Source organism: Anser anser, assembly GCF_964211835.1.
Source record: "Anser anser genome assembly, chromosome: 2".
Classification (NCBI taxonomy): Eukaryota; Metazoa; Chordata; class Aves; order Anseriformes; family Anatidae; genus Anser; species Anser anser.
In genome coordinates, this window is record NC_139721.1 from 137769664 (window position 1) to 137793420 (window position 23757).

Below are 23757 nucleotides of genomic sequence, written 5' to 3' on the forward strand. Positions count from 1 at the left end.
ACGCCAGGACAAAAACAAAACAAAACCGCACACAAGAACATACAGCCCCAAGATCTCGTCAACAGTGTCTTGGCTATGATTATTAATTTTGTATCCTATTAGGTATGAGGCCATTAAATGAGTTCCTTTTTCTTGAAGAAAGGAAAATCCCTTTCAGTAGCCAAGAGCTTTCCTTTTTTTCCTAATTACATTCATTATATTACGTGCTTCAGAGGGCTCAAATGCAAAGCTGCTAATGAATTTTCATTGACTGAAGAGCAAAAATACATGGGCAATGTATATTTAGCTATTACCGTAAAGAAGTTTCTCAAATAAAACTGTTTTTAACAGCAGCATTCTAATGTAGATCAAGTTTGGCTATTAAAAAAAAAAAATGCTTTATCCACTAGATGATGATAAAACAATACACTGGCTTAAAATGATCGCTGCAATTACAGCTCTGCGTCTTTCTCCATTGGAAACCTGGCTCCATTAAGTCTACCAGGGCTGCAAAGCAGCAAGTTCCATGCTCTCATCTCCTCATCACAAATTGCAAAGCCTGCTTGGGTAACACATATTACTGATGTATTCCAGATGTGGCTCACCCCTTTCTGTTTCTGTCACTCCTGTTTTAGTTGGGAACCCTGCTTAAATGTTCATCTCTGTATGGCTACTATGTGTATTTTATATATGTGTGTATGTATGTGTGTATATACATACACATGTATAAAACTCATATATTCCAACCTACTAACTTCCTCTCAGAGTAAAGACAGTGAAATAGCTAATACCTGGGATACGGTATTTGGGAGAAGACAGTCAACACAGTTCTAAAACTCCAGTTAGCCAGAAAGGGCAGTTTTAGCAGGTAAATGTTTAAAGATCACTGACAAATCTGACATTAGGGTCTGCGTGCAGATGCAACACCCACACCTCTGTCTCAAGAGAACAACTACCAGCAGTGAAGATCTGATTTCCTGTGCAATACAACACAGCACAGAAATAAATAGCTAATAAAAAGCTAATAAAAACCTAAGCTTATTGAGCAGAAAATAACATTGGTGCAGCCTCAGGTGAATGAATACGTTCTTGCTTGATAAAGAATAACAAAGTGTGAGACAAGGTGTATTACCCAAAATGGAATTAAAGAATCTTAAGAGTTAAAATTAGTAAGATTCAATCTCCAAATTTAGTAACTAGGGATTATCATAATGACGTTCTATCCAACCTCAGCTAAAAATAATCGGCAAGCTACCAAGTCAAAATAGTTACACGACATGATCAAAATATATCTGTCAATAAACTCTTCAATGTGACTTTCACACAATTTAAACACCTGAAGACAAGATCTTATTTTTGCCCTGCACAGTACCTACTACATTTTAGGCAATATATATATACACACCTTAACAGCAGAATTTTCAGCGTCATGGCCTGCGTGCTACAACTTTTTCTACAACTGACTATTAAAAAGCCAAGCCACTAAATAAGGAGGGAAGCTCCACCACTTCAAAATAAAATACTAAGTAGGAAGGCCATATATAAATGTGTAAAATAATATACCAGTAGAAGTACTTTATCCAGACCAGGTATATCAAGAACCAGCTAAACCTCACTTGCTTTTTTAATTCCAAGTATGAAGCTAAAGCCAGAAAAGGAGTATAAGCAGAGGTGTAAAGAGGAGAGTGAAGACAGAACTCTCACTGAACTAACTGAAGCCTAAGTTCTGAAACCAAGTTCTGAAGGATTGAGTCTTTGATAGAAAATACTGCCCTGGCCCCCTCCATAGGGGCTGTCTAATTTGGTATGAAGTATTTCTCACAACATTTAAAACAAGAACAAAAATACTATTTCACAACAAACACTCATCATAGCCTGCTCATAAAATGAAGGAAGGAAGGGACAAAATTAAGATGACTGACAGAAATACAATAGCTTCTAGATACAATAGTCTGGGAGGGACTTACCTCTAGCATCTCACTTAAGCGTACATCAGTTCTTTGCTAAAAAGAGAAAGAAAACAGTGATAACTACAAAGAAATGAAGAAAAATATTTTGCTATTGACTGAAAAAAAATCTTCACATACCAGTGTTTTTATTGTTCTCAGAGACTTTAGCAGTCCAATAAGCAATTGTCGTTTCCTTTGATTTGCAAGAAGTCCCAAACTAGCTTGTGTGAATCCCTCCTTTGCAATATTCAGGTGTCTGTAGAAGTTAACAATGAACACGACAATCTTCCATAATATATAACATAAGGCTCATTTCGAATAAACGCTAGCATGCACATCATCAGACATGCTAGAAAATAAAATTGCAAGCATTGTTAGGGAAACCCTGAAACTGAGATGACACCATATTTTAGTTTAAGCCGGCGGGCAGCTAAGCACCACACAGTCTATTCACTCTCCCCATCACTTCCCCTAGTGGCATGGGGGAAAGAATCAGGAGGATGAATGTAAAAGCTTGTGGGCTGAGATAAAGTTTAGTAAGACAGAAAAGAAGGAGAAATAGTAATAATAATAGTAATATATACAAAGCAAATGATGTACGGTACAATTGCTCACCACCCGCCAACCAATACCCAGCCCATCCCCAGGCAGTGGTGCCCCCACCCTGGCCAGCCACCCCCTATTAATTGTTCAGCACAACGCCACGTGGTGTGGGACATCCCTTTGGCCAGCCCGGGCCAGCTGTCCTGGCTGTGTCCCCTTCCAGCTTCTGGTGCAACCCCAGCCTCTTTTCTGGCAGGACAACATGAGAGGCTGAAAAGTCCTCGACTTAGTTTAAGCACTGCAATAACTAAACTCTGCAATAACTAAATATAACTAAACTAAAATAACTAAAATATATATAAAATATAAACTAAAATAACTCTGCAATAACTAAAACATCGGTGTGTTATCAGCATTATTCTCATCCTAAATCCAAAACACAGCACCGTACCAACTTCTAGGAGGAAAATTTACTCTTAGCCAAACCCAGGACACACACCAACAGACTATTTAGAAGGTATGTTATCCCTTCTGCAGAACTTGTCTGTGGATCAGTGGTATATCCCAAAAGGTATCTGTTTAAACAGAACTTGCAATTAACAGTGAAAGTTGGAAGAAAAAAAAAAGCAACTAGTACGTTTTAGTACATTTACTATTGCTAATTCCACTCAGCACATAAACAGAAAATATTATCAGCAAGTGACCTCCTTACAAATGTCTTTTTAAATCCCTTTTTCCCCTTTTCAGTTTCTACCATTATTTAAGCAAGATACCTTCTTCCGTTTGCACAAATAACAGCTGCTAATTGAAGACCAGTCTGTAATGATGTAACACGTTCAAGTTCCTACAGAGACAACAGGTTAAATAAACACACAAGTTAAAGTTCTGCTACCTACCAGCGAAGACTAGCAATTAGAAGGTTTTATCTTGAGATGTTATAACAACTTTTTAGAGTTCCTTTATATATTACTTGCTTCAGCTTTTTATATATGCTAAACACTGGTATGTAACATTAAAACAAGCTATCTCTTAAAACACAATTCTCCTTTGAAGAAAGATACATGAAATACATTTTCATTGCCTTGAGAGCCTCTTCATTTATATACTCCACATGCAGCCTAAGAGTCTGTATATGATTAACAGAATACCCCACAGCATAATAATCAGGGACAGAAATACAGATTAATTTGCATTAATATGCCAAAGGGTAACAAAAACAAAACAAAACAGAAAAAGAAAAACATGTTTCACATATCATTCACACATTTCACATCTTCTTAGAAACATTTGCATTCTAAAAATTTAATAAATGTCATTTCATAATGAACGTTAATTGTATCCGGTTGAATTTAAGCTGAAAACTCTTCAGCACAAGCAACCTGAACTTAGTTTGATTTTGACTTTGTGAAGTGCCTAGCATAATCACAACTTCGTCAAAAAAAAAAAAAGTTTTTCATGTACATATTCCTTTTGTTAGGAACAGCACTGCAGAACAGTGAGCATTCTCTCCACTCTTAAATTTATTTTTTTAAATACTCCTCATCATTTAAAAACATACTGAGTACTTTCCATGGGAAGAAGGAAGATTTTCACTTTGAAAATTAAATTTATTTTGAAGACTTGGCAAGTGAAAATAAGTTTAAAATTCGGTTCAGTTTAAGATCATCTCTTGGTCAGTCAGTCAAGAAACATGTATCACACTCTCTCCAGCTGCTTAACCAAAACAGAATTACAGTAATGGCTCATATGACAATGCTTTCTTCAGGATTCATAAAGTATGACCCATCTTAACCAGGAAGATGCAGAACAACCTCAAACAGATATTCTGAAAGTCTGGAAAACTTAATCTTTTGTATCGTCACAGGTGCGTGGCTCTTGGCCCTGAATTATTTGGCTAACACCAGAATACTACAACCTATAAAGAAGGCCTGGGGCAGTCACTCCCCTCAGCGTGCGTGCAGACGTGCCAGACATCAAGATGAGACCAGAAGAAAATGGCTGAAGTGTCAGCAGCCAATGCACAAGACACTAAATTGTGAGCACTGGGAATGGTTAATTCTCCTAAGCTGCTAAGCCAATTTTTTTTGTCCTCTTCAGCAAGGTCCTAGTAGGGTCTTTCCAAGTTAAGGGCCTCTCACATACGTTTGTGATGGCAGACTTCCTTTATTTTGCATATATTTGAGACAGTAAATAGAACTGGCCCAGTGTTTTGCCTTTGAGCTCAAGAAACAAGTACTGATGGACTATCAGGGGAGCACAATAAAAAGGTTCTGCTATGTGAGATGCTGTACACACACAGGATTATCCATCACAGGGTAATTCTCAGACTACTTTCAAAACAATCCTGAGTTTTCCTTCTGCAGTTTTCTCAGTGTCGTTTCCTGATAAATCAGATTTAATTAAAAAAAAAAAAAAAAGAAAATCAGATAAAACCAGGCTGAGCTGACCACATGTATAGGGACATTATTAAAAGCAAATGGGTAGAAAAAAAAACACCTCTTCAGAGAATCATTATGATAGCTGTTCTTCCAATTATGTTCTGGGAGGGAGGAGAGAGAAGCAGAACGTTGGCATGGCAGTAGTAAGAGCAATTCCACTTCATTTTGCTCTCGGAGGTCCTTGACATGTTAAGACTCCATTCCCAGCTCAGCATTCTGATGCTTTCCTCTCATGATTGACTGAGATCAGCAGGAGATTTCTGGTTAAGTTCTCTTAAAAAAGGTCATTACTGTTTGCTCTTGTGTATAAAAATCTGAAACCATTCCTAAACACAAGTGCTCAAAAAGCTCCTCTTCGAGTCCGTAACAGGTACTGGTCAAGCATGTGAATTCATGTTTTCAGAAAACCATCTTAATAAAGTCATATGTAGAAGCATTTAGCATCCTAAAGAGCCCCCAGGTTGAAACACCCTTCATTCACCCTTCAGAGATACAGGTTTAGCTGGATCCAGGTTTACCTAGAACAACTACTTCCAGCCAAGCACTAGCATCTCTTCTAACCAATTACTGTATTTAATCCCAACTGAAACAAGCAGTATTATAAGGGGACAAATTTGAGTGGTTTACTGTTAAAAAATGACACTAGTCTTACCTCAACATATGCAGGCTGTTTTTCAAGAATCAAGTCTGCAACTTTCTTAGATACCTTAAAAACAAGAATACCAGAATTGATACACAGCAATCTCAATAAAGTAGCCAGTCTCTATACTGAAGTTCTACAGTGACTTTGTGATTCTGTCACTCCTGTAGTTTTCGAACTTATTAATAAATATGCCAGCCATAACAAGTTAAAAACCCTAGAAATCACATGGATCATGAAAGAAAAATGTTTATTTACAATTTCATCTAGGAATTAATGACCATTTTTAAATTAATCTTACTTCTCTGACCGTTAAAGATGCTAGAATAAAAAACAGAATAAAATACGTAACTACAATGCTTACATTCTGTTTATGCTACCGCTAGAGCAGAAACTTAAGTTAACCATCTACCATGGGGATCTAAGAAAGTCATGATGACGCTTACCTTTCAGACAGATACCATATTAAATAAAATCCATGCCAAAACGAATATTCACCCTGTGCACATTACACCATTTCTTTAGCTCTCAGAACATGCATATTTTAAAACTTTCTCCATTGTTCTGAACTAACAGTAAGTGGAACGCTCCTGAGGGCTCCTGCCTGTACTGAATTTAAGAACCAGCATTGTTGCTTTGATCAGGCTCTTGTGCACACACAAAATAAAAAAAAAAAAAGAAAGAAAGAAATCCAACATTAACAGTCATATGAACGCAAGCTTGAAAACAGTTTGTAGGTTTTGGTTGCTTGTTTATTTTTCAGCAGGTACTACAGACATTTAAGAAGAAACAGTTTCAAACATGACAAAAACGTTACTGGTATTGCTCTATATTCTTCACAGGGACCAACACTTCCAGAAACGAAAATTAAGTAAAACTGGCTGTGACTGTCAGCCAGCCCCATTGTACTTGTGGGAAAGAGTGATGAGGGAGGTTTTTCGGTTTTCTTCGGTTGTTTTGTTTTACACACTGCAGGTTTGTAAACTGCTTATTCAAATGCAGTATGACATTGGGATCTTCAAAATACAGCATCCCTGTAACACTCACAACGGCTCCACCAGTTCAGTTCCTGTCCTTTGGAAGAGCACCTGCATGCAAATGGTCTTCAAAGGACTCTGATATTACAACTTTCTTTTGCAGGACAGCAAAAGAACTGCTCCTTGTGAGGCAGGAGCACAGGAAAGGATGTTATGAAGCCAAAAGCTACACAAGTCTACGCAACCCTGGGGCTCTCAGGAAGCTTTGCTCTATACACAGTCTATATCCTATAAAAATTTTCACTTCTTTTTAATCTCTTCTTCCGTTTAGCCTTGTATATGTGAAAACTTTACAAGAGGCATATACTTGTTAGCCATTCACGCCTCTAGCACAAATTTAACAGCTTGATTCTTCACTGTTAAAGGGATTCATTAAGCAGTACACATGAATAGGAGACGATGCATTTCATTTTCACTTTTCACTATTTTTGTTGTCGCTTTGCAAGTTCTTGATTACCTAATACCAATAAAAACCTAAACACTGTCAACCATCTGCCACAGCCATTTTTGTTGTTTGCTTGAACTTACTGATAGTACTTTTCTGAGCTTACAAGCAATTCTCTTCTCTTTCTTTAGAATGAACCATCATATAACAGGTTATTACATTCATTTCCATATTGTCCCCCTGCTTTTGGCAGCTTCTATACTGCTGTGCTGATGTACTTTTTAATTCTTAACCTCTGTAATCTAGAAATGCAGCCACTAGTAATGAACGTGGCTGCTAAAAGCAGTTGCAATTATCAATGCATGCAAACTGCAGTGTTTTTTGAGGGGACCAGAAAACAATTTTCGTCTTCCTAGCCACATCAGGAAAAAGTATTTTGTCTCCTGAAGGAAAAAAAAAAAATACAGCTGTGTATATCAGGCTATTAATTAAAACAAAGCCAAACAGATGTACAGGAAAAAAGCCTCCTAATTCAAATTATTTGTACCCAGATGACTACTCAAACTAAAGCTGTCATGACTCACATATTAAATAAGTATTGAGTGGCTCAATGGAATTGAAAATTGTAATGGAATGGAGAAACTACAGAAAACATGGAGTCTATAGTGAAACAAAGACATCACCAAAATCAGTAGTGCAAAAGCAGACAGTAACAGCCAGTGAGAAGTGGAAGATCAGAGCTCTACTACAAATAATTCATTGTCATTTGAGTATTTTGTGCTATAGGAATTAAAAAGTTGGAATTCTCTCTAAATCACTGTTGTAAATTCCTATGTCAGCCATAGATTCAGCCACTGAACTGAAAAATACAGTATTTATTCTATTTCAAAAGCAGACTTCTTGAGTATTGTATCTAATAGTACAGAAAGACACAAATGGATCGTATTTCCTGGGAAATATGCTCAGTTCTCTACTCTATTATTTGTTAGCTACATGTACTTCCCAGTTCACGTCTCAGAAGCAGCCATGCACTGAAACTATGCCCATGCTGTTTCCCACTGTGCATACAGAATGGCCAAGACATTGATAACAGGTATTGGGATTATTCAGCATATGCCTATGAAGTTGTCTCTCAGCATTGAGTGTATTTCCTTGCTAAAATAGGTCACCACCAGATGTCCTCTTAAGCTCATCACCTCTTGGTAAGGAACACAGAATTTTCATTTGCCCAACTTCTCACTAATAGCTCACAAAATTTCATAGGTTTATTCTGGGAAAAACCATGTTAGGCCAAAAGAACTTGTTCTTTGTGTATTGTTAGTGGTTCAATATTTTCTGATGTACATTTCATCCGTTTAAATATGTGAGTTAGGATTAATACTGTTATTTGCAGGTACTCTCCAAATGCCAGCTAATACATTCATTTCCTGTTCATCTTTCAGAGCAAAAAAAAAAAAATCAATATTTACTGTATTCAAAAAAGCCTGAAAAGTAACAAATACCTTTCAGGAGCTGCAGCTCTCATTGCCCCATAAACTACAGTTATTACTCATTATTTCATTTCATAATAAGTATATCGCTCTCACTAGAAACACTTGGGGACAACTGAAAAAAATAAATCAGCAAATGAAAAATAAGGTAAAAATATGGTAAAAAATACGGACTCTAAAGAAAGAGGTTGGTTTTTCTTTAAACATTTTATGTTTTACATTGCCTAAAGTCTCTCAAAAAAGGGACTCTACAGCACTATTAAGTGCTGTGTTGAATATTTTATTTCTTCCAATATGTTGGAAAAACTGAACTAAAAATAAAGTTTATAAAGAAACAGCCCATTTGATCCTTATTACAATACTTCTGTATTTTCACTTCAACCTACAGTTATAGACAACATAAAAAACTCTGACAGTATACTAAACACCTTTACTTACAGCAGCTTGCTGTTGTTTCAATTTATCTCTGTACTCTTCCAGTTCTTGAAGACTAAGTACTGGAGGAAGCCTCTGAATGTGAACAACAAATAAAATTCAGTGAGAAAATACATAAAATACGTATGCAGTATTAACTAACCAATCAGTTTAATTAAAGAAACATTCTTACTGCTTCTGCAATCTAATTTGTATTCAAATAATGGATGCTGAAATTAATCAGTGTTAAAAAGCATAATATCATAATTTCCTCAAAGTTACCCCATTTTAAGACATACATGTAACATACACAAGCCCCTAGTCATTGAAACTACTCATTTCTCAGTCTATTAATTCCATCTGTTTAAAAAAATACCCAAAATACAGAATAGGCATTTTTTCCTCCAACTATTTGGACTTTCCCATAGTAGTTTAAAGTTCTAAGTACGTGTTAGCACATTAGGCCTGATATTAATTCTATCACATTAAAAGAAGAGACTCCATACTAATACCATAGGTTGGAAGCTCCATACAACTGCAAGAAGATTTGGGTATGGGGAGGGGCAACAAAAAACAAAACAAAATCCACACTGTTTTGCATTAATTCAGGATACAAGAAACAAACAAAAAATGGGTCGTTGAAAGAAGCTGACTTTTGACCTTCATGTTTGGTTACATTACTGCCTTTTCTTTTATAACAACAACTTACCTCTAATTCATACTTCACAATATCAAAGGAATCATTGGAAAAATAAACTTCTTCAATACTATTAATTATTTCTTGCTGAGCTTGAGGATCAGTTGGTTCTTCCCGTGATTCTCTGAGCTCCTCCTTCACAAAACAAAAAAGGTGGATTTCCATGACATAATATCACAGCCTAGAAGGAACAATGCTTACCAAAACAAGTATTTTTTGAAAGTCATTAAGAACTTCAGTACAAGAAGCAATAATTTCTTGAGAATAGAAAGATCTGTACACTCCAGCTTGTATTTCTCATTACAAACAAGACAGTCAAAACTTTTCAAAGAACAGTGCAAGCTTCATTGTCTCAGATTACCTAAACATTTCTTCCTCAATATTTGTTTGTGGCATAAACGCATGCTGAGTCCGCAGTTTTTCTCCTGAAGCTTAGCATACTGTAGAATTTTTCATAAAAAGAAAAGACTAAAATCTGATTTATTTTTTAATCTGAAGAACTATTTTTGTAAACCTAGGGTAGACAGTGTCACTACAAATGTGTAACCATTCAATTTAGCTCTCCGAATTCACTTTGGCAACTTTGATAAAAGACATGCCATTAAACACTTGACTTTTTTATAGGCAAAACCGTAACAGATCTGCTTTCTTTGCACAATATTAACACGTTACAGATTTTTCTCCAGCTAGTGGGGTGGTCTAAACAGACAGGCACCAACAGCTTTGTGACAGCTAATATTCAAGATGTGCATTCTCCTCCCTCCTGGCGCAATCTCATGTGGAAGGTCTTCTCAAGAACCCACCTGCGCCCACTCATCACCACAAACTGAGGACTGAGTCTGAACCTCTCATCCTCCCATACTGGATTTTTCAACTAATATTTGAAGTTGAAGTGGGCTGTTCCCACTGAAAGAATGAAAAACCTTTATTAGAGATTCAAAAGGGAAAAATGCAGGGTAGAAGGAAGGGAGGGAAGGAAATTCAAGATATAGCTCTGATCATATTATTTGATATCAGAATTTAACCCTGGCAAAGTGGTCCAGCAGACTGAAGTATCCCATCAAGACCCCAAGCCTCTGACACAAGTTGCTACAGTGGGACAAGGTGCCCATATTTTCATCACCAAAAACTCAAGAGCTTATTTCACCAGCCAAAGGCAGCAGATTTGAGATTAATTTACCGAACAATCACAAACTTCCTCATTTTGTACGTCACTCGGTAACATCAAAGCACGTACGTTACAAGGAAAAGCGAGATTTCACCCACACAGCAAGGTGCTGTTTTTCCTACACAAATAAATGCAACCAAGGTGCGACACGCGAACAATTTCCTAAAGCATCAAAAAGAGCCGCTGCTCCTCTAAAACTGCCTTCACGGGGGAAAAAAACGGCCCCAAAGCAGCTGCCACCGAGAAAACAGGCTGCCAAGGGGGGCCCCGGGCCGGCACGGCGGAGGCCAGGGCAGAGGCCGCCCCGCGATGCTCGGGCGCCACCCGCCGGGGGGCGGAGGCAGCGGCCTCCATCTTCTGGGGAGGCCGCGCCAGGGCGGGAAGGCCTGAGGGGGACGGGGCACCCCGACAGCTCCTGTTCACCTCACCCCCTTTCAGCCTCACTGAGGGCACGTGAAACAGAGACCGGGCTGTAAGGGCTGAGAAGGAATAGGTTCTTGAAAGAGGCTCCGGGGGGCATTTTTCATTTGTTTAATCTGTGATTTTGAAGCTTCCATCACATGAGGGCGCATGAATCAGCAGATGATGCTCGCATTCAGATTCAGTGGCAGGCTGCTCTTGCAACAGTTTCACTAACAAAACAACTATCTGTCATCTAACCATATGTGTTCCTGTCCTTTACAACAAACAAAGTGTGTTTCCTGCTGGGCTTCCTAACAAATGGCAGCTTTATGCTGAACACAGAGCCCCTCTTTAAATTAGCTTAACATTTTACAGTACACTGAGCTTTATCTATAAGAAACTAAAAATAAAAAATATCCAAGACAGGGTCAGCTTAATTTGTCCAGTGAACCACCGCAAATGGAATCACCTAATTTATCACCCGCATGTTTGGCTATAAGTTCCTGGCATAGTCATTTGTTAAAAAAATAAAAATAAAAAGGAAAATAAGATAAAATAAATGCAAGAAAGATTTTGAACAATCTGAATTTCTTGATGATGTGTATCTTGTCATGCTGGTGAAATACGTCAATGCCTTAAGTCAGTGGTGACTGATATCCCCTAAACATACATTAAGAAGGCCACCACGGATACCTATTCTTCTAGATTTAGAGGCACTTATTAATAAATTAGGAGGACTGTTTTTAATATGAACGTTTTAATGAAGCCTAATCAATGACCTTTTAACTTTGTAGAATAACACATTTTTCAGCACAAAAATGACGCTGAGGTTGGCATGGCTAGAAAAATTACTCAGAAACCATCTTCTGTGTTAGAAAAACCATTTATCTCAGTGTTTCTCACAAAAACAGTACCTGGGGAAATATTTATTAAATGGACAGGCTCTTTCTTTATCTTGTTCATTCTTTCTAGAAGAACAGTCAGTCCAGAGAGAATGACTCTCCAGAATAAACTTAAGCTCCCATATAAATTACACCAGACTTCATGCCATGGCAGCTTCCAGTCCATTATGCTCCACTAGTTTCAAACAACTAACAGGCTCATGGCCAGCCTTTTCACTCACCACTGAAGGAAGCAAAAATCCTTGCCTAGTTTGCTGATATTCAGTTTTCCTCATCCCTTCAGTGAGGGATACAAAAAAGCTTACAATATGAAGCCCATTGTTTCAAGGGCCTCAGTGAAGGCCAAATTTAGCACTGTGGAGGTAGTATTTGCGCACTGTGTACAGGCACAGAGAGCTTTATTAAATTCCTCAAGGCAGTTTTATAACTCAAATATTTTATAACTCAAAACTATTGCCACTGAAAAATCTGCCTTTAAAAAAATAGTTCAAAAAAAATCAACATTTAAAAATGTTTACCAGTAAGTTAATATGTAAATTCAGAAGTTCAAGAAGTATTCTGAATAGAAAAACCTATAGAAATTTGGGATGGGAAAATCATGTGATGATGACCGTGCAGAGAACTTCACCACCGCTAAACCAAATCAGATACAAAGGAGATCAGAAAGAGTGACACATCAGCAAGGTGAACCCCAGAGTACTCCACTTCAGTCCAACTACCCAGATTAATACATACATTCAGCAGTAGGAACTCTCCAACCAATAACCAGCCAACATAACATCTAAGAAGCCATTTCAAGTACTCATGTTTCCAAAGTTTTGCTCTGCAAGACACTTTACCTACTTAAAATTTGCATCATTTGTGGCGATGTGCAAATGTGACTTTTTTTTTTTTCCTTTCCATGTGTTTTGGACCATGCTTTCATTGAAAGACAATTTAACTTGTCAAACATGCTTCCTTGCAGGCATGATTAGCGCTACCCTAAGGATCAGGTCTCTCTTACATAATGCCACCTAAACAGATCAGTGAAAGACAGTTTCTGGGCAGACAACAGAAACAGAAACAAAGAACTGTCTGTCTAACAGCTTACAAATTTGAAGAAACCGTTGCTAAATAGAAGTATTTGCATCCACAAACTTCTCACATTGTTTTGCCTTCCTGGTGTATGGAAATAGAAGTTTATGGGTCCAGGAGCCTACAGCAATTACTTGAACTGTATTTCAAAAGAGTCACTTCATTGCAGACTCATCTGAAAGGCAGTTCAGGAAGTTTTAGATGACTTACCCAGCAATTTCCCTGTGTGTCATACTCCCACTCTCTCTTTTGTTCTACACTGCCTGCAACACGAAAAACAACATTGCTACTGAAGCATTACTGGTACAAAGTTGAAGCAAAAACCTTCTGCATTCCACTAACAATCAACCAAAAGACTTGGGAAACGGACACCGAGAAATGTTCATGATCAAGACAGTGTTAATAGAAACTGCTTAGAGACAGAAAAAATCTAAAAAGCTTCTAACCTAATCAGAAGCTGAAGGTCAGCAATAGCTGATACACCTCTATATGGAGAGCCAGGGGTCAAGTCTGCCTGGTACTCATTTGGACACAGCCTCCCTACTTCTGTCATGAGCCAAAAGAACACCAATGAACATGCTGTCAGTTTCCACCCCTCCGTTCTGAACTTGGATAACACCCGTGTTAAGAGGAAAGCTCATCCCAGACTCTAGGATGAGGGCGCTGCTTGACTTCTTATATATATTTTATATATATATATAAAACTTATCTTATAAGTAGATATGTTTGCATACCTCCCTAATAATGTGTAATTATATATGTATATAAACCAACCTCAAGATAAAACATTTATTAGCTAATCCACAGCTACGGAATGAAGTCCCACAGGGAAGTCTGTGGTGGTCCCTTGTCCTTCACATGAAACGTCCAGAACATTCTTTTCATCCTTCATTCTTCAATATGCATACAGAGTACTTAATAAAAAAACCTTCTCTCTACCAAAACAAACATGACGCTGTGGAAACAATTCTCCTGATAGGCAGAGAATAACAAAGCCTGACCAGACATTAGTCACACCACTTAATGCACGCAGCTATTGTTGGGGAAATGGAAACCCACAACAGACTAAGAAATTCACGCTTCTATATCTATAGGAAAAGCATTAAAAATAATCTTCCAGTATTTTTTTCCACCATAAGCCACAAAGCCAACTAATTTCTATGTATTGCATATGAGCTGATTATCATCAAGATAAAAATAACCTAATTCAAAATCATCTCATTATTAACCCTACACACTTGAATTGAAGTGTACAAAATACCTCTCTTAACCTTTTGTGACAGAATCTACTAAACAGAATTGTTATCAGCTTGGGGAAGAACAAAGCTGACAATCACAGAATGGTTCAAAAATCAGTACTGCAGTTCTATACGATCCTTAATACAAACCATTTTCAACAATCAAAAGACACTGATATGCCAAGAATTACAGTTCCCCAGGACAATCACAATCCAGATGAAGTAAGGTATCTCAACCCAAAGAAGACATGAAATCATTCTGCAGGCTACTCTTTCTTCTAGAAATTTTGCCTTTCAGTTCAGATTTACCTTACCTACAAACTCCATCGCTGACTTAAACTACTATACGTTTATTTCTCTGTGTTACCGAGTTGGTAGCATGATTCTGTATTATAACAGAAAGTAAAGCAAGTTAGCTGGTGATTTGTCTTCATATGATGCAAGCAGACTGGAATTTTTCAAGACAGTTGCAGAACCTATTGGGAGTAATGGGTAATGTGAGTGCATACACTCAGGGGTATTCAGTAAAATAAAGATGGTAAATCATTTCATTGTTTGGAAAAAAAAAAAAAGGAACAAAAGAAAATACAAAATTGAGGAGCACAGTCTCCACTTTCACATGCTTACCAGCAAGCCACCGGTCAGCAAGTAACTTTCAGATATCAAAACCCATGAGAATTTTGCTGGCTTTTCCCCGAGGGGATGCAACATCAATGTACTCCTTTCCCCATTCTTTGTATTCTCCATTTGACTTTCAATTTAGTTTGACAGTTTCCATTTCAAAGACACACTTTTGTCCCTAGAGTTACCATTATCTATCAATGGTTTGTGCTCTTTTGAATAATTCATGCTGACTCTGCAGTCCTTTATTCTGTACACCTTTCTACAATGTTAACTTAGCATTTGAAACTTTGAGCAACACTTGTCCTAAATCAGCCTGGGGATTGCACTTTGACTATCAAAGTGTGATGATGAAAGCGTAGCAACATAACCATTCTATAGTTCAAACAGTATTTGGCTTGCGAGCTTGAGACTTCTGTTATTCGAGATATGAACAAAAACGTTATTAAAATGTGGCAGCAGAGAACAACATATGTTTTCAAAAAGCAGCCTGCAATATTATGGTTAATACTATGGTTTTACTCATTGCCTTTAAAAACCTGCACTTCTTTTCATTGCCTTTACTTTTGCATTCAAAAATGAATTCCCTTCACCAAACTTGTCCATTTCTATAAAATAATTATTGAGAGGGATTAGCTTATATCCAGCAAAGCTACTTGAACCTGTAATTATGTTATTCTGATTTGTGACATCAGTACATTGCTATGACATTGAATATAGTTTCAGTTCAAAACACCTATATACAAGGGCTCAATGACATTCAACTTCTGCTCAGTACTGAAACCTGATCTCCTTGATGGTTACTCATACCATAAACACAGACAAAATCAGTACTCCTCAGTACCCAGAATTCCTGTTTTCAGGAAAGGGTATCAGGATCGATGCCCACAGTCCAGAACACATATTACAGTGTCTCACCTGATGCCTTACCATTTGGAAAGTAAAATCATACAATAAAGGTTTTAGCAAAGTTAAGGAGGGATGGCAATATTAATCCTTCCTCTTAAAAGGAAAGGGATGGAAGTAAAGTTCACAGATTCACAGATTCACAGATTTCTCTAGGTTGGAAGAGACCTCAAGATCATCGAGTCCAACCTCCGACCTAACACTAAGTACTCCACTAAACCATATCCCTAAGCTCTACATCTAAACGTCTTTTAAAGACCTCCAGGGATGGTGACTCCACCACCTCCCTGGGCAGCCCGTTCCAATGCTTAATAACCCTTTCGGTAAAGAAGTACTTCCTAACATCCAACCTAAAACTCCCCTGTCGCAACTTTAGCCCATTCCCCCTCGTCCTGTCACCAGGCACGTGGGAGAATAGACCAACCCCCACCTCTCTACAGCCTCCTTTCAGGTAACTGTAGAGAGCGATGAGGTCTCCCCTGAGCCTCCTCTTCTCCAGGCTGAACAAGCCCAGCTCCCTCAGCCGCTCCTCGTAAGACTTGTTCTCCAGACCCCTCACCAGCTTGGTCGCCCTTCTCTGGACTCGCTCGAGCACGTCCATGTCCTTCCTGTAGCGAGGGGCCCAAAACTGAACACAGTACTCGAGGTGCGGCCTCACCAGAGCCGAGTACAGGGGCAAAAAAGTTACCGTGATATATGGCCTTGGACCATAGCCAGGAGATAAACTGATGAAAACACAGTAATTTTACTCAATATTCACCTGATCTAATGTTTTTATCAGATAAATAGCTACCTGTACAAGAGATTCACTGAATATACCTTGTTGAGAAGGAAAAAGCCAACATAGCTAACATAAGCATCTAAGAATATTCAGATTCATAATCTGAATATTCAGAATATATATTCTTAATATAGCAGTTATTTTTAAAACCACCCACCTAAAACATTTTGAAAGGGAACGAGTGTTAGAAGAATGAAAAACTATAAAAGCTTCATACTATGGCACAGAAGAGAATAATACTCTAATTTTATCAGCTTTGAAAAAAAATCAGGTGATGAGTTCTAATGTTGATGTAGTCTTGCCTTTTCAGCACAGAATTCCTAATTTTCAGGAGATTCTGCAGAACAGTTGCTGATAGTGTTCTCACGTTACAAAGGGTTGACAGCATACAACTGCCAGAACTCTTCCAAAAATTAACAAAAAAAATTGCAAATTGAGAGGTATTTGTTTTACCATTGTTATTGATACAAAGTGTAGGTTTACCAGACACATAACATCAAACCACTATAGAGCAGAGAGCCAACCAAGATATCCTGCCTCTATTTTTACCTGGAGAGTCAACTTGGCAGAAAAGGCTGTTTGAAATTGGATGCCCAGTGGGTGGCAGGAATTTGCAGTTTTGAAATCTGAGCCATGGAGATGTGACAGTTCTTTCAACATCACTGCAACTGAATACTTTGAGTCTTTGAAATCAATATATTGGCCACTGTTTAACAGAATATTATGTACCAATTTAGAGATTGTTATTTGATTTTTTTAAACATGGAGTAACATTGATTTTCTTGTCTGCCTTAGCACAGGCATCATATTACAATGTACTTATGTAGAGACAGAAAGACACGGGATTTTTAAATGGTAAAATAAGGCATCAAAATTCAGTTGAAGTCAGTAACTTAAATAATTCATTGGTTAAAGGCAAGGTCCAAATTAGGGGAAGAGAATAAGTATCATCCACAGTAAGTCTTGCAAATCATTAGCAGTCAAATATTGTAACAATTTCTCCCTCATACACAGATTACTCAGCATGATCTGTGAGACGAGAGAGAGATGACATCATCTGAATAGTGAGACAAATAAAAATGATTATTATTCTAAAGCTATAACATTTAAAGTAGAATATGAATTACATATGCTGAAGATGAAAAATGTGAAATTCTGAAATACACTTACGGCAGCAAAAGCATGCAAAGACTGAATGTCAAGACTAGAACTATGCAGGCTACCCTTATATCACGTACTTTCCTAAGTGACAAAAAGCACTTCCTTCCCTTCTTCCCCCTCCACCCTGATTTCAGCAGGAAACCTAAAAATATTGAGATCAACATCCAGTGACAACTTCAAAGTTCCAAGAAAGAAATTTTAATGCGCCCTCATTTTGACTCAATGCACTGTTTTGCCTCAAAATTCTAATTCTTTCATAAAAATATTTCAGATAGGAAATATTTCAGGAGCAAATAAAGCCATCAAAAACAACAGCAGCAAATCCGTTGTCGGGACCAAAAAACACAAAAAAAGCTGTGTCATCTAAATATAAAATGAAAAATTAAAACTGAAGGGGGTGGGAAGAGGTCATGTATCATACCTTACTAGGAATCCGTAAGTTTTCAATAGGACTGAGGTCATGGACACTCTCCTGAGGACTTCTTAGACCCTTTAAAAGAATTTTAAGTCAGTTAAGGTTGATTATTTTACATATCTTGCAATCAAACTGCCCAAGTCTTACCTGTTGTTGAAGAAAAAAAAAACCTACAAGTCCTTTAATACATTACACTGACATAAGTCTGGAAGGCTAAGCCCTTATTCTATAAAACCTTGAGGCCACTGGTATATAAATTATATTCCTCAAACATCTATGCACTTCCAGCTTTATGCTGCAGTAAGTACCTTTTTAGGAGAGTTCACTAATATCCTCTTAGCAAAGTCCACTTATATCCTCCTGCCAACTTCCAGATGTTTAAAAATGCAAATGTGTCCAAAAAACACAATGTTTTTTGTTCCACAAACTTAATGGTTTAATGCAATCAAATAATCAAATTCAAGGTAAGTGCTACCTACCCTACTCCATAGCTGTAATATTTTTGGATGTTGGAAGATTTCTCAATTTACCATATAAAACTATTAGGACTCATTTTCCATACGCATAACTAAGCTGAAAAAAAGATACATAACTGACATTAGCTCTTTTATATCATTATTATTATCTAAAACCCACGAAGCCACATAAGTAGAATATGCTCTATTAGACAAGCTTCATACAGGAAGCATCAAGTAACCAGATGAGTATGTGTTTGTTCAATATGCAACGCATTTTATGAAGCAGTATCACAGAACACATTACTTAGCACATTCTCTGCTATCTTTCTAAGCAGAAGTGAACTTAAAAATTCAAGCTTCAGATGTGGTTCTGACTCTACCCTTCCCTTGAGACCCCAGGCAGTTCACATGAGCCCCGAGTCACAGTCAGATTTCCCTCAAATTCTCCCCGTTCGACACCAATGACACTGTTTCTAAGCCCCTTTCACGCCCTGGGTACCAATGCTTTCTCTGAAACGAGAGGAGCTATGCAATTACTACATGAGCTTACAATGAAAAAAGTGCGCACTTATCCTCTGACACTGATACAGTGTTTTACAAGTTCATCACATGAATGGTCACTACGTCACTTCACAGTTGTTTCATCTTCCCCATATGCAAAACCTCTTCATTCTGGTTTTGGTTCTCAGATTCTCTTCGGCACGGTTTGAAAACACCCTCCCTTCCCAGTTCCTACCCCCAAAGGCTGTGAATCCGAAATTCGAGGTAACAAACAACCCAAAGCAACTGTCGCGGCTTCTCCTACTGGACATGAAATCTTCCACAACCACCTCAAAACTTTGCGTTGAAGGCAGCTTATTTCCATCAGCAGTAAAAAGTTGCACTTATTGAATGCTGAGTGGACCTTAATCCCTCCCAAAGGCTGAGAATTGCCTAAATTGTATTATTTTCAGACCACACCATTTCCACACCGGGTGGGTTTCCAACAGCTCCCGTTAAGCAGGCTGAGAGCTGCTCGCTCACCGCTGGGCTGGCTCCTGACAATTGAGGACCTACAACGTAAAAGAGGACTCTAAACTGTATCCTAGCCAAAATCTCATCATCCATCTACGGCGATGTAATGGTGCAGGGCCCAAAACGGTATTTGGGGAATTCGGCTTCCGTGCCGATCTCCATTTTAAACCCTGCCTCCTGTCTATGCTCTGGGGACAGCGCTGAGAACCAAAGTTCAGTTCCTGGCTCTCCCACCGCTTCCTACAACCACCCGGGGCATGTGATGAGCCGGCGGGTGACACTTCAGCAGTTTTTAAGCTCTGAAATCCAGGCACACGGCAAACAGGCTTCGCTTAACGACGCTCCGTGCACCTGAGGGACTCGGACACTCCCCTGTGCAAGGCTCGGCACCTCGGCAGGGCTGGCCCCGAGGCGAGCACCCCGACACAACCCTCGGGACGGCTGCTCGCAGGGCACAGCGGCCTGACAGAAACACGCTCAGGCTGTGCCTACACAGGCGCGCACCCCGGCACCTTCCTTCCGACCAGGCACATTTAATGCCACACAAGGCCACATTACAGTGCCACGGCCCGACGCCCCTACAACCACGCCTCAAGCAGGGCACTTCACCACACAGCCGCCCCCCGCCCGGCCCCGCTGCGCTCACCTGCCGGGCCATCAGCGACTTGATCTTCTGCATGGCGCCGCCCCGCAGGCGGCCGCAGCCCCGCACGGCCGCAGCCCCGCACCGCAGCGGGCTCACGGCGGAGCCATGTTGGGCGCCACCTGACCGCGCCCGCCCGCTGCTCCCTGGGACCTGCAGTCCTCGGGCGGCGGAGCCGGGCTCGGCCCTGGGCAGGGCGGGGGCCGTCAAACTACAAGTCCCGTCAGCGCCACGGCACGGCCGGGACGGGAGGGAGGGAGGGAGCGGAGCCAAGGGCGGAGCGCGGCTCTGAGGGAGCGGCCGCCGGGGTGGGGGCGCCTCAGCTGGGCGGGTGGGGTGCCCGAGGGGGCGGCTCTCGGCGGGCAGCCCCGATGTGGAGCTGCCCCTCGGCGTCAGGGGCGCTGTGCCCGCGGGAGCTGCTCTGCCGAGCCCAGCTCGGGGGTTTGAGGCGGTGGCTGGGGGGAGCAGCGCGCAAGGGGCTGCGCGGAGGGTCGCCAAAATGCGCCGTGTGCCTGGAGCCCTTCTCCACCGCCGTGCCTTACTCACGCTATCCCTCGGAACCCCTGTGGGTTACCTGCCGGGCAAAATGCCCCTCTGGGGTTCGGAGGATACGCTGTAAACCTAACGTCGGCCTATTTAGGCCTTGAAATCAATTCTCTGAGAGGACAAAATGAGGCACTGTCTGAAAGGACAGGCTAGCAAACCCACTTAGACAATTGCAGCTTTCTGTTTGCCTCGGATTGTGTCAGACGTTATGCAGAGACAAGTGCATCGGGCCTGCTCTGGCCATGATGCAGTTTTGCAGGGCCAAAACAGGCCTGTGCGTCTCTGTACTTAGTTGAGATATATAGAACAAATTAACTGAGATATACAGAACAAATTAAAAAAAAAAATACTTTTAAAATCTATTTTATATTGGTATTCAAAAAGGTAAAATCTGTAATCGTTGCTTAACTGAAGCTGACATACGCAATAATTATGCTACCAGTGTAAGCACAGTGACATACTAATAGCTGCAGAAAGCAGCCATATAGGCATAGCAGCTATATAGGCATAGCTGCAGAAAAGACTGCTCTTGCTTTTGGGGGTACTGGAGTCTGCACACAGACCACCTCAACATACATGTCTAACTCCCTGTATTTACCCCCCCACCTGTCTGACTGCAGAGTTATGTCAGGTAAAAGCGGGTGTGCTGCTCTGCCAGAACTGACAGAGCCATGGAGTGAACTTTGCCACCCTTTCCAGCCTTGTCTGGTAAGAATTCTTTAGTTCTGGCTACCTTTCAGAATATCATCCCTAATTATTTTTGTAGAAGGTCCTTAAGAAACTTAGCCCACAACAAAATTATTTCTTAGTAATAACTAAAATTAGCAGAAATACTCAAAATATTCAGGATGTTACAGCTACAAATAAAGTTGCTTTCATGCAGTTTTAATGGTCTTTTATTAAAAAGAAATGAGTGAGGTTTGATTTACATTAAGTCTCAATGACATTTAACAACCAGCACAAACCAGAGTTTTATGGGAAAAATTATGTATGGTTTTAGCTTCCATTTTATTAGTGTTCTATTAGTGTGAGTTATTTGGTGTAAAAAAGTGCAATATATTAATGACATCAGGAGTATAAACAAATGAGATCAAGAGTATAAACAAATGCTGGAATAAGGGCAGACACTTACTTGAAAAATATAACTATGCTAATCTGTTGGGGGTTTTTGTTTGCTTGTTTTTAATGTTCAATGCCCACGTAGGACCGTAGGACATTTAGAACACTAACACAGATTTTATCCCAGTGAGAAAGCTCCCATTCACTTTGGTTAGAAATTAGCTGGAACATACGACCAATATTTTATTACCTGTTGAAATCGAGTAATCATTTCTAACTAGGGTTTTATAAAAGGTTGCAATTTGATATATCTAGACTACAGTTAAGTGGATTAAACAGGTTTCAAACAACAGCATTCAGGAGGGGCAGGGCAATGGGCACTTAAAGCCCTTGGGAATATGCACAAGATTCTCTTAATCTACAGGCTTCTGTCAGGTGATGACGTTATTTCTGGTGGGACCACTCTACTTATGCTTTTGATAACCTGAAATAACCCTCGTGTCTCTTAAATTTGATTATATGGAGCTGCTAAAAATTCTGGAAGGATCTGGGTGTTTTCACCTCCCTTTAACAGAAGTACAAATTGAGTGTTCAGTCCTGCGGTTGGAGGCTTAGCAGCTTGCAGGCCCCCTGCTCCTAAGACCAGCACAGGCACGCACTGAAAAGGAGAAGCAATCCCTTGCTATGCGTCTCTCCTTCATAAGGCAGGGTACAGACAAGCCTAGTATTTATTAATCCATAACAGCCTAAGTACTGTATAGGGAAAACTTAGTGTGTTTTTCTATGGATAAACCACCTCTGTCGATGCAAATATTTGCTGTTGCAAACTATTACTGCTCATGCAACTGTGGGAGGGTTCCAGGTTTGCCACTGATTAGATTTGTACAGTGAGTGACAGCCTTGGACGGAATCCAGGTCATACATTACTATTAATATTAAACTGATGTAGGTTCATGCAGAATAAACAGTAATCAGCAGCTAACTCAACAACTCTAGTAAGTTGTCCACTCTGGCCGCAGGACTCTTTGTTAGAAAACTCCTGACGGGCACTTCACATTACATGTTGTTCAGAGAAAGGCAACAAAATCATCCCCCTATTACACTTACGTTAAAGGGAAAAAAAGAAGAAGAAAAAAAAAAAGGGAAAAAAAAAGCTATGGGCAAGAAAATGCTAGAAATTTATGTAGGCATGGCTTTGTAATAGTTCTTTTGCATTTTTTGTAACAGAAAAGAGGAGGCTGTCACTGGGAAAAAAAATCTTATCTGAAAAAAGAAAGAGAAAGAAAGAAAAGAAAGAAAGAAAGAAAGAAAAAGAAAAAAAAAAAGAAAAAAGAAAGAAAAGAAAGAAAGAAAGAAAAAAGAAGAAAAAAGAAAGAAAGAAAGAAAAAGAAAGAAAGAAAGAAATACCTGTATGCTAATTCTAATTTGAAATAAGCAGAGCTATCTAGCAGCATAATATTTTTATATAACAGTGTAGCAGAAGGATGCTAATACCTCTATAACCTGTACATTCATTGTGTTCACTTAATTTTATTAATTCAGCGTACTTTGTATTCTGCACCTCATTTATTACATTCTCTGTCATATTTACTGTGACTCCTGGGGAAGGGTTATGATAAAGTCAGAGGCACGAAGATGGGTGCTCATCTAACAGGTGTTCCACTCCCTTTGTTCTTTGTATACACATATTCAAATCACACAGGGCTGGGGACAGGATAGGGCCTGTTAACTCATTGCTGATTTTCCTTGCAAATAAACTAGCAGCTGCTGGTCCAAGCTCTGAGTTAGCACTGAGAA

The 23757-nt window shown here is 39.4% G+C and overlaps 1 protein-coding gene across 1 annotated transcript in view; it reads right to left on the bottom strand.

Moving 5' to 3' along the window:
- Positions 1-20596, bottom strand: part of VPS50 (VPS50 subunit of EARP/GARPII complex) — a 79613-nt gene extending 59017 nt beyond the window's left edge. The window contains exons 1-8 of the mRNA XM_083825704.1: positions 20359-20596; positions 18247-18315; positions 9585-9707; positions 8900-8971; positions 5562-5615; positions 3245-3315; positions 2067-2184; positions 1947-1982 (exon numbers count right to left, since the gene is read on the bottom strand). Of these exons, the coding sequence (XP_083681830.1) occupies positions 1947-1982; positions 2067-2184; positions 3245-3315; positions 5562-5615; positions 8900-8971; positions 9585-9707; positions 18247-18315; positions 20359-20391 (576 nt within the window). The 5' untranslated portion in view covers positions 20392-20596. The remainder of the gene's footprint in view (positions 1-1946; positions 1983-2066; positions 2185-3244; positions 3316-5561; positions 5616-8899; positions 8972-9584; positions 9708-18246; positions 18316-20358) is intronic.
- Positions 20597-23757: the final 3161 nt, after the last annotated feature.